The following is an 11,333-nucleotide window of genomic DNA, read 5'->3' on the forward strand; positions in this document are numbered from 1 at the left end:
TTCAGCAGTGAATGTGCAAAGTTTCACACATGTCATACAGAACTACCCGGAATAAACTTGTTAACAATATGTCTCAAATTTTGCCTTTTGCGTTTTTTTTTTTTTTTTTTGTTTTTAAGAGTATATATATATAAACATCATACACACGCATGAATTAATTATTTTGTTTTCTCTCGAGATATTTTAGGGGCAAATTCTATATTGAAGTGTTTATTTAAAGTTAATTTGAAATACTTATTCAGAAGTATAAAAAGTCCTTGCTTTACATTGTATTAAAATAGTTGTTATATATTAATCTAATATTACCAAAATAGATATTATTGATCAGCATAATTTTATAAATGAGATACAGATATTTAAAATCTAATGCTATGTACGAATAGTTCCTTATTATGTCATCGCAAGAAAGAAACTATGGCGTCTGCTTGTAAGATTGGACGGCTCTTTAGTAGCGAAACATCTCTGTTTCTTTGCGATATGCAGGAGAAATTTCGTCAAACTATTCAATATTTTCCTCAGATCGTTACTGTTGCATCAAGAGTTCTAAATGCTGCTAAGTTTTTGGACATGCCAGTTATTGTAACTGAACAGTATCCTAAAGGTTCAATTTGTCAATTTAATAATAATTGTTATACTATATAGTGATAGTTTTAACTTGTATTTTGTATATATCTTTGGCACAGTTAAAAAGTTATACAAAGTTGTATACTTCTAATGTTACTGATAGTAAAATCTCAACTACATAAAAACAGTAAATGTAATACTTTTCATAAGTTTGGTTTAAGCTACAGAAAATAAATTAATTACACATGTAGTTTTGATATTATATCTGCACTTGCAATAGTATAAAAGCTGAAAATGAAAACGGTGTTTAGTTGAATAACGTTATTGCTACTTGGTATAATTGTAACAAATGTTTTCAATTGGAACATATTCAAATTTTAAATACTATGAGCAGTACTTTAAGATTTGTCTAATAAAAACATGAGTGCTGGAATGGGTGAAATATCTACCAAATTTATGCATGATTCACGTTTGGTAAATATTACAGCAATAAAAAATATAACCTTTTTATTAGTTTCTTTTACGAAAGTATAAGAAAAAATTCTGTTGGTGAAATTATTTAGGTTCTTTTTTCAGGCCACCTTTGATAATCATTATTACTATGTTGAATTTTGTTTCACGTGGTGTTACTTGTTATTTCAATGACAGAAAAGGTGTGCATTTGGTGTACTTATACCTTCAAAGAAAGTTTTGCAGAAAAGAGTAGCAATGAAAATCACATTGGTAAAGGCAAGGAAAAGACATAATTATTCTACTGAAGGATGATTTAATGACAGAAAGCAAAAATTTATTAGTGAAGACCAGTTAAATTGGACCTTCAGTACTGATGAAATATTTCAAAGTTAATGCTTGCAATATTGCATTTTTGTATTACAGTAATTATACTGATATTTTTCTCTTGAATTATGTTACTGAGTTAGTTGTCATCTACATAATTAAAGGTCATTTACAAATATATTTGCACAACTTAAATTGATCTAAGTAATGCAGTTGATAGGATCTCAGTATCCTGAATGCAGCTAAAAAAACTCAAGTTTTATCTTATTAGCAAACTTTATTAATTATACATATCATTAAATAGTCACCCCAGAGGCACTCCACAAGGGTTCAGTCAAAAACTGTTTTTCTTTTTCACCTAGTCATCCATTAGTTCAATTAACTAGTTTTTTCCCAACCCATATGAATGTGATTTTCTCAGCTTATCTTTTATGTCATCAAAACATCTTTGAAAATCTAAATGCTCCAAGTTCACATATTTTCCAACAACAAGTTTTTGCTTTCCCTTATCCAACCATTTTAGAATTTGATTATTTGTTTTTCTCTAACCGTTTTTATGCAAATTGTGAATTACCTAGAACTTGAAGCTATGTGCTTTCCTTATATTGCTTTCGTGAACACGTATGGTTACAGTTAGCATGTATGGGGTGAATGTTAATATTTGTTTTTCATTGTGTGATGATTCATATTATCTTATGTTTTTGATTTACACACAGGTTGTTAAGTTTGAACAAAAGCTGAGTTCTGACAATGCATCATGATTTACAATCATGTAAATAATTTGTTACAGTACATTTGTCTCTTCTTGCAGATGTAGCTATTCAAGTTCAATGCTACCCTCTACATATAAAAATTTTCCCAATGTTGCAATCCTTGAGCTCCCACACACCCCATGATCAATGTGGTTCAGCTGCATCTTGCATGTACATCCTTATGACATCCCTCTACCAATGGGAGTACAACACATCCTCTTTGCACATTTCTCACCATATTTAATTCCATTGGACTATCACTTATCATTTAGCAGTTATGCTCTTCAATTATGCTTCTTTATTTTGAAGTGGGTTATTCTTATATTTTGAACATTCATGAACATGAGGATTTTTTTCTAGTTTTTTTGCATATTTATTCTAACACTGTTGTGTTTAGTTATTCATTTTTAATGATTAATTCCAAGGTTCAAGTTACCAACTAAGAGGTAATACCATCTGCCAGCTCATTTACATGGGCTGCAGGTAGGGGAACTTGACTAATAGACTATTGGCTCTCATTCAACAAGAGATTTATGACTTGCTGCCAATGTGATCTTCATTCCAACTCCCACTTGGAAGTCATTTACAAATGGCTGTATTTTGGATTGTAGTTGACTACTAGTGGTATGGTCCTAATCATACCCCCATATGGATCTCTGTTCCTAATAGCTGGTTTTTGGATGCAATTGATTTGTTGTGTATGATCTATTATGCTCCAGCCACTCTTCACTTTGGAGCACATCCTTTTTACTTTCTCTCAGATTATAGTCATTGAAAGGACTGAAATTCTGATACATGGTGGTTCAGATCTCTAGGCAACCATTGTTTTCTCTTTTTTGGATGTGTTCCACCCATTTTCTGCCCATGTTTGCAACACCTCTTTTCACACTAGGCATTGAATATACTTAGTACAGTAGTGGTACAGTCTCCCACATATGATTTTCTACTGTGAGGATCCCCCCCCTTTTAGGATGTCCTACTGATGCTTTCAAAGGATGCTTTTTTATTTTCCTTGCACAGGTCTCCCCACCTGTAATGTACTGAATCAGAAGTTATGTTTCCTACACTGAAAATGTATCTCTGATAGGTACTTCCTCTCACACTCCCCTGGCCCAGCAAGGCCAGGCAGTTAAGGCACTCCACTCATAATCCGAGGGTCCCAGGTTTGAATCCTGCCCCACCAAACATGCTCGCCCTTTCAGCTATGGGGGCATTATAATGTGATGGGCAATCCCACGATTTGTTGGTAAAAGAGTAGCCCAAGAGTCGGCAGTGGGTGGTGATGACTAGTTGCCTTTCCTCTAGTCTTACACTACTAAATTAGGGACAGCTAGCACAGATAGCCCTCTTGTAGCTTTGTGCAAATTTCAAAAAACAATCAAACTAGCACTCCCTACTCTTCCTCCTCACCAAAAATCTGTTGTTTCAATTTCTGCCAAAATTCGAAGTGATAGAGAGAATCACATACACCAGGAAGGTGTGTCGCACTTCAGTTGGTGAAGGGTTTTGCATGATGATTTACATGTGAGGCTCAGTTGAACCATGTTGATCATGTGGTATGTGGGAGCTGAAAACTTGTGGCATGAGAAAAAATTTGCATATAAAGGGTAGCATTGAATGAGAGCAGCTATATCTATGAATGAAGATAAATACCTATGAAAAATACATTATCTGTAAAGAAAAATTATAATTTTGAAGTTATTGTACATTTCTGATGAAATAGTTTATGAAGGAGAAAAGTAGCATTTAACTTAATTGGTATTTTTCTCATTTGTGTTGGAATTATGGATGACATGAAATATGAACTTGTAATTCTATACTTTGCATCTTCATATATGAGTTATTGTGGTTCCTACAACAATTTAATTTGTAACACCTATTATGTAGCCATATAATGAGAAACCTTTAAAAGGTGTTGTTCTTTACATTACATTCAAACTCTGTATGCTTATTAAATATACCACTTAGACTGTAATCCAGAACTGTAGTAAAACTGGTATTAAAATAAATGCAAATTACTAGTAGCTTTGAATACAGTTTGTGTATGATTACTTAACATACATGTCAAGTGATAGTTTCTTTTTAAGACTGAAAATTTTCATATGTAATGAATAAAAGTTGTAATTTGCAAACAGTAGAGTTAAAAAAACAACAACACTCAGTGATGCATTTTCTTACTTTATTAAGTGAATTAAGGAAAACATGCTTCTTAAAACTGCTTTCTAAATAATAAATTCAAAGCTATTATGGATGTTATTATCAGGCTTTTTGCCAGTGCATATTTCCTTATTGTGTAATGTATCTGTATATTTTAATTTTTTTTTTTTCAGGTTTTGTTATAAACTAGAATTTGATTTGTATGCATATAAATATTTTTAGCCAGAGTTAATTATGTAAATCATAAAAACAGGTACTGATCTGAAGTATCTGACATAATATTTAAAGAAGCAAAATTAATATTAATTGTGGTGAATACATAAGCAAAATCCTATTGCTCCTTGATTGAAGATTCTGCTACTGAATCATGAAATGAAGAAATAATTACATTTTTTTAAATAAATTTTCATTGAAGTTTTATGCCATGCTTATTGACCAAAAATGCTGAATCAAATGATATAGCTTTATGTACATCTGTCTCTATGGTGTGGTATAATATAATGACTGTTTTACAGGTCTTGGACCATCTGTTCCTGAACTAGGATTACAAAACTATCCTGACATAAAGCCAATTGCCAAGACCCAATTCTCTATGATGACCTCAGAAGTGGAATCATTTCTGAAGTCTCAGAAACAAGAAATAAAATCTGTTGTTTTGTGTGGAATAGAAACCCATGTATGTGTTCAAGGCACTGCACTGTCATTGCTGGAGAAAGGTTTTGATGTGCATGTTGTGGTCGATGCTTGTTCTTCTCGAAGTATGGTTGACAGGTAAATGTTTTGTATATTTTTATTTTGTGTTATCAACCTGTCAATGCAATGGATGGAAACTATTCTAGCTGAATAGTACAAATTGAAAGGAAGTTGTAAAATTAAAAATGCCTGGAGATAATTGGTGAAGTTTATTATATCCATTTTTTATATTAGGCATCAAAATATTTCATGTAATGCATTAGTCATATTTCACATTCAAATTTTACTTCATGTCTCTCAGTTGTTTCTCAGAGCTATCATTTTGGACTTTCTTTGTACTATTACTAATTTATTTACTTCTTGTTGGCCCAGTTCCAGGTTGTAAATGTTTTAAATTTTGTGTTGTTTTTTTAGATTTAACACAATTTGCCTTTATGTTTGTGAGTGTGAGGTTTTAGAATCACTTTCCTTCTTTCAGGTATATATTTTATAACATCTTCCTAAAAAGATATTTCATTCACTTTTGCTGTGGAATACAGAACGTGAATAAAGAGTTTTCATATAATTTTAGTAGTGTTATTACTAATTTTATTTTTTGTTTTAATGGCAAATTGGATCTTCATAAAATATTATTAAACAATTATTATGCTTTGCAGAATGTTTGGCTTTGAGAGGATTAAAGCTAGTGGAGCATGGTTAACTACAAGTGAAAGTGTAATCCTGGGGCTGGTTGGAGATGCTGCCCATCCCAAGTTTAAGGAGGTGCAAAAAATTATTTGGGACTCTGCTCCTGATACAGGTTTGCTAACACTTTTGCCTGGAAAGAAAGAGTACTAATACATATCCAATGTAACCTCTAAAAAGGTAGTATTATGATTTGATTTTCAGTGCTACATTACTTAGAATTATAAATGTTTCTTGTTCCTGTGCGCTAGTTTGTGAAGGAAAATTTTGTATGTTAGCTTGTACTATTCAAATTTTAAAGTTCCGTGAACAGGTGCTGCCTTCGTAATGCTAAAAATAAAAAATTGTAAATTAAAATTTGGGGAAAATTATAAAATTTCAAAGCTTGTCTTAGATACATCTATACAAATACTTTAGAAAGAATGTCACTCTTTTCTAAACTATCTCAACAGTAAAAACAATCATATGTATGCAAACTGAATAAAATATTTTATACATAAAATGCACATAGTAAACATATTCTTTCACACAGATTACACTAATATTCTTATAACTGATGTGTAACATACATTAAGTTGTGAAGAATGATACATATTTGGGTACTTTTGTTGTTAGTAAAAAAACAAGTTTCTTATTATTAATGGAATTATTACAATATGTATTGAATTTATTTTGTATTTCATTGAATGCTTATTATAGGATTGTTACAATCATTTGCAATCTAAAGACATCAAAATTCAAATTCATAAGTATGCTCAAACAAATGTTTTACAATGATCCAGACTAGTTTCAAGATTTTGTGGACTTTTTTCTTGATGAAAATGCTTAATATCAGTAGTGCTGTAAGTGTGATATGTTAGACATTTTACTTTTTTTTTTTTTTTTGAAATGATGTTGCAGAAAGATGTAAAACATGAATAAAGTTCAGAGTATATAGGTCTTTTATATATTTGTATAAAAGTGTTTATGCATATTTTGAACTTTGGTGTCTGAAAATGGTAAAACTGAATTTTTTTTGGTGTTCATAAATAAACCTGTTACCAATTTTTATAGTGTGTGTATAACTGACAAACCATAACAGATGTTCTTCATATTTTAACACTATACAAATATTGATAACAATTATTATATATATCGAGGAATTAATCTATTTAGGACACACTTCTTCTCATCCGAATACATGAACACATTAGCATGTATCCAAGGAGACAAATTCATGATTACTCCACTCGGTTACTCTTACATCTTATTATTAAAATTTGTAGAAGATATTTAGAGGAAACTCCCTTCAGTCTTTTATCTTTTTTGTCTTGTTAACCGTTTTATCAAATCAAATAAATCGGTAGTGAATATCTTTATTTTTTTGTGTGATAGAGTAAAAATTAAAGGTATTTCATAGGCATTGCATAAAAATTTCTAAAATCCAGTTACAGATGTATCATAATATATGAAAAATTTCATGTGGAAGCTTGCAAAATAAAAAAAACAACAAAGTTTATAATGTACAAGTAGAAACTCCCTATCATGGCAATAACATTCTAGAATAAATTGTCACGTATTGCTCAGTTAATGATGTGAACATTTATGTTTCTTTACGTGAAAATGTGTAATTTGTTTGTGATTATAGAGATGGCCTTATTATTACTTGCATAATTAAAAAGTAATGGTTGTTTGATGTATTGTTAATTACAATATATTTTTATCTCTGTCATATTTTTATGCAATAAAATGTGCATTTTGAGAATAGAATTTTTATTATTGTTTTGAATTTTTTCTGTTTTTATGGTTACATTACTAAAATATATAATAATTGCCTAACTTACTAGTAATAATGGGCATGTTTATTACTTCACAAGACAATATGAAGTATTGTCACAATATCACAAGACTGATGTACAGTCTGTTGCATAATTTATAATACATAGTCCATAGAAATAATCCCTTAGAATAATTTATATCAAATTGAATTATGAACAGATTTTTCTCATTGAAATGATTTTGCCAGTTACTTCGGTAAATAATTGGTTTCTATGTCTAATGTTTCTATCAATATAAGTTATCACTGCTTTGTATATTCTACAAAACAAAGGGTAATTTAAATCTGTAATATGATATAGCTATGATGGGGAAAACCATTCATTAAATAATGCTCATTACCTCCTCATTTTATTGTTATGCAAATTAGGCATCTTATGCTCAGTTATTTAACCTGAAATACATATACTTGGCCATTCCAATTTTATGTGCTATTTACAGTGATCTCAAATAGTCTTGATTTATCTGTAACTTTGAAGTGAATCATAGAGTTTAATGTGTCCCAGATTTTTCTTGAATCATAGTTGTTTTTTTAGAGTATCTACACTTCTACTAATCTTCATAATAAAAGCAGATTATCACTATCTGTCAATTTCAGCTTGCCACATTACAGAATACCTATTCTGATAATGAATAAGATATTCACAACTGCAATTAGACATTGTGTAAATGTGGTTGGATACAAACATTACTATGTAAGCTTGCTAGTATCCCAGTAAAGTACTTTCTGCTTAGAGCAAGGCAAAAAATAGATTCTTCGCAGTAGTGTAGTGCCAAGAAAACACATGGAACAGTATTCTTTCTACAGATGAGTTGCCCTACATCCTGTTGTCAGATAAGGGTGTACATTCATTTCTTGAGAATCTGGAATTAGATTTAACCCATTTTGATTTGCAATGGTGAACTTATATCATATATAATGGTACCATTATTGTTACACATTATAGGGTCTGAATTCTACAACTCCTTGTGTTGTCATGCAATGATGCAGTTAACCATCATTTCAGTTTAATAGATGATAATGCTCATTCCATCTTGCTATACTGATGAGCATATTTTTTTGTAATATAAGGGGTTGATTAAATGTTCTACATTTATACTATACTTCAGTCCACTGTAAATCAAGTGACTCCAAAAACTAAGATGCCCTAGAAACAGCTTTATCAAAGGAATAGTCAACAGTTCTTCATGTTTATCAAAATTTATAATTTCTAGTATGTGAAAATGGTGCCAAGTATGTAAACAAAGTGACATAAACTACAAAGCAATAAACTTGCCCCATCAAATGTTAAAAACATAAGCTGGATGACTCGTTATTTGCCTTGCAAATCATGTTTGATCATCACATGCACTTAGGGAGTGATTATTTTGTGCAATGTAGTGTCAAAGTTAAAATATATGCTCTGACTAAAGCCTTCCCTAAACATACATTTCCATGCAAATATTTCACTTGTAATTTCTACAACTTCACTGGAGGCCTTATTTAAGCAATTGGCCTGAAGGTGACAGTCCATTACTTTGATGGCCTAATAGTCAAAGAGATAGTTATTTAATTTGACAAGTAAAATTTTAAATTTATGAAGTTTTATGACCAAAACATCCCATGATTTGACTTAAAAGGTTGCAGTTTCTCATAAATGGAAGGATGATGTTTACCATCACTTACACAATATAATTTTCTTCTACGCATCTATAGTGTTAGCTGTAGAACCCACATTCATACTTCCTCTTACACATAGCTATCTCAATCTTCTTTCTGCCTTCTAAGCATTGCTAAAAAAATTTGGCATACAGTGCACCAGTCTATATACTCTTAAATTTTGCCATTTTTGAACATGAAGGTTTAGAGTAAATCTACCAAGGTTATTGCCACCACATCTACTTTTGAACTATCGACTAGAGATCAGGCAGCCAATTATTATAATATTTCCACTCACACTAATAATGATCATGATACACCAACAGTTTAAACTGAGTGGAATATTAAATGGTATTATACAGGTTTAAACCCAGTGCCTAAATCCAGGTCTATACTCACAGAAAGAGGAAAAGTTTGTGTAGGGGATACCTGCAGAAGGTGACTGGATCCCCATCAGTTCTTCAGTCCAGATAAGTATTTTACTGCATACAGTGCAATGGGTGACCAAGAAACTCAATATTTAAAAGCCAGCAAGTGTAAGTCAGAAAAGTGGGTAGAAAACCCCTCTAGTGCTAGAATAGGTATAGTATGGATAATACAACTGAATGAACATAAGTATATAGTTGTACATACCACAAGTGTGTTTATGGAACACCCCCATCTCAAAGTAAATACACATAGAGCCAGGATGGATAGTATGAGCAAAGTATTGCATATTCTATATTGGCACAGCTGGCTTCCTCTGCTGTTTGTGCTCAATCCTCACTTTCAATAATTGGTGCAGCTTTGTATAGACATTTTTTTTGCATTTTGCAACAGTTTGTTATTGTGCTTATCTTCCATTTCATTTTTTTTAACAGCTTACATTCAATTGTATCAATGATATATTTTTCTGCATTTGTTTCTTGTTACTGAATTATACAAGAAATTCACATGAATTCACAAATCAATCAATTACAGTAGTTCCTGATACAATTAACAATGCCAATGGTAAGATTTACCACAAATTGGATTTCACTTTCTCTGCAGAAGTACAGACCTTAATTCACAGGGAGCTAGACTGATATGTTTGGTCAAGGATTCCTTCTTTTCATATTGTTGTGGTAAAATACAATCAAGGAGAAGACAGTTTGGGCTTTTTTTTTTTCTATCACCTTATCTTCGTTTATCACACACTACACCATTTCAGGTGATTTCACCTTCCATACTTTTTTTACAGCTGGTTACTCAGGTTGATGGACAGTGCATATTCAGTTTTTTTCTGTATGTTTGTAACAAGGGTGATTTTGTTAGTTTTCTTTTCCTGCTCTAGTTACCTTGTTTTCATATTAGTCATTTTGATAGAGGCTTGTTCTCTTTCTGTTTGTGATACCCATAGTAGGTGAAACTCAGATGCCTTTTGTATGGTTTTGTGCTTCTTTACATATAGGAGAAATTAAGTATTTTGTGTCATGAGTGCTTGAACTTTGATAAGCTGTATATTAATGTTTTTTGTCATTTAAGTTAAATTTTCTGTGAGATATTATTTTGTTTTCTAGATAATTTTAGATGTTTCGTCAGTTCCATATCAGTGAGTATTTTGTCAACAAGGTATGTTTAGTTAGTTTGTTTTTTGAATTTCACACAAAGATACCTGAGGACTATCTGTACAAGCCATCCATAATTTAATAGTGTAAGACTAGAGGGAAGCCACCTAATCATCACCACCCACTACTAACTCTTATACTACTCTTTCCTATGAAAAGTAGTATTGTTCATCACATTTTAATGCCCCTATGGCTGAAAAGGTAAGTTTGGTTTAATGGAGATTTGAACCTACGATCCTTAGATTATGAGTCAAGCACCCTAACCACCTGGCCATACTAGGCCAGGTATGTTTAGATTGTTTGTACTTTACATATTATTCGTAAGTAACATCATATTTATTATTATTTTTAATTTTTTCTCATTTTTGTTAAATATGTGCCTTATCCTACTTTCTGACAGCTTAAAAATTAATTTTTTGCATGGCTACATCACTGACGTGCTTATATTTTTTCCCCATTCATAAAGGCAAGCTTTGCTTCAGCTACATTTCCTACATTGTAGAATTCAAATTTTCTCATTGTACTCTTCTCCACAGCACCCACATCTTTGATAGTTATTTATAGCCAGAAGCAGAGAGAATGTTCCATATTAGGGTCCTACCATTTGAACTATCCTCAGCTCCTTATATGTTTTGCCAGATAAGAACTTTTGCCCAATATCTTCAC

General features: G+C 31.5%; 1 protein-coding gene across 1 annotated transcript; it reads left to right on the forward strand.

Annotated features, from left to right (window-relative positions):
* The first annotated feature begins 376 nt into the window (after positions 1-376).
* On the forward strand, positions 377-7,376 carry LOC143244798 (isochorismatase domain-containing protein 2-like). Its single transcript, XM_076490137.1, has 3 exons — positions 377-601; positions 4,766-5,021; positions 5,600-7,376. The coding sequence occupies exons 1-3, from the start codon at positions 415-417 to the stop codon at positions 5,778-5,780; spliced, it is 624 nt and encodes a 207-aa protein (XP_076346252.1). The 5' UTR covers positions 377-414; the 3' UTR covers positions 5,781-7,376.
* The last annotated feature ends 3,957 nt before the right edge of the window (positions 7,377-11,333 follow it).

This window comes from Tachypleus tridentatus, chromosome 2, assembly GCF_004210375.1.
Source record: "Tachypleus tridentatus isolate NWPU-2018 chromosome 2, ASM421037v1, whole genome shotgun sequence".
In the NCBI taxonomy this organism is placed as follows: Eukaryota; Metazoa; Arthropoda; class Merostomata; order Xiphosura; family Limulidae; genus Tachypleus; species Tachypleus tridentatus.

Bases quoted from the DNA above. Each gene is read 5' to 3' on its own strand.
- LOC143244798 (XM_076490137.1), top strand. From the start codon at position 415: ATGGCGTCTGCTTGTAAGATTGGACGGCTCTTTAGTAGCGAAACATCT. The intron at 602-4,765 runs GTTCAATTTGTC...ACTGTTTTACAG, and splicing joins AACTGAACAGTATCCTAAAG to GTCTTGGACCATCTGTTCCT. The intron at 5,022-5,599 runs GTAAATGTTTTG...TATGCTTTGCAG, and splicing joins TCTCGAAGTATGGTTGACAG to AATGTTTGGCTTTGAGAGGA.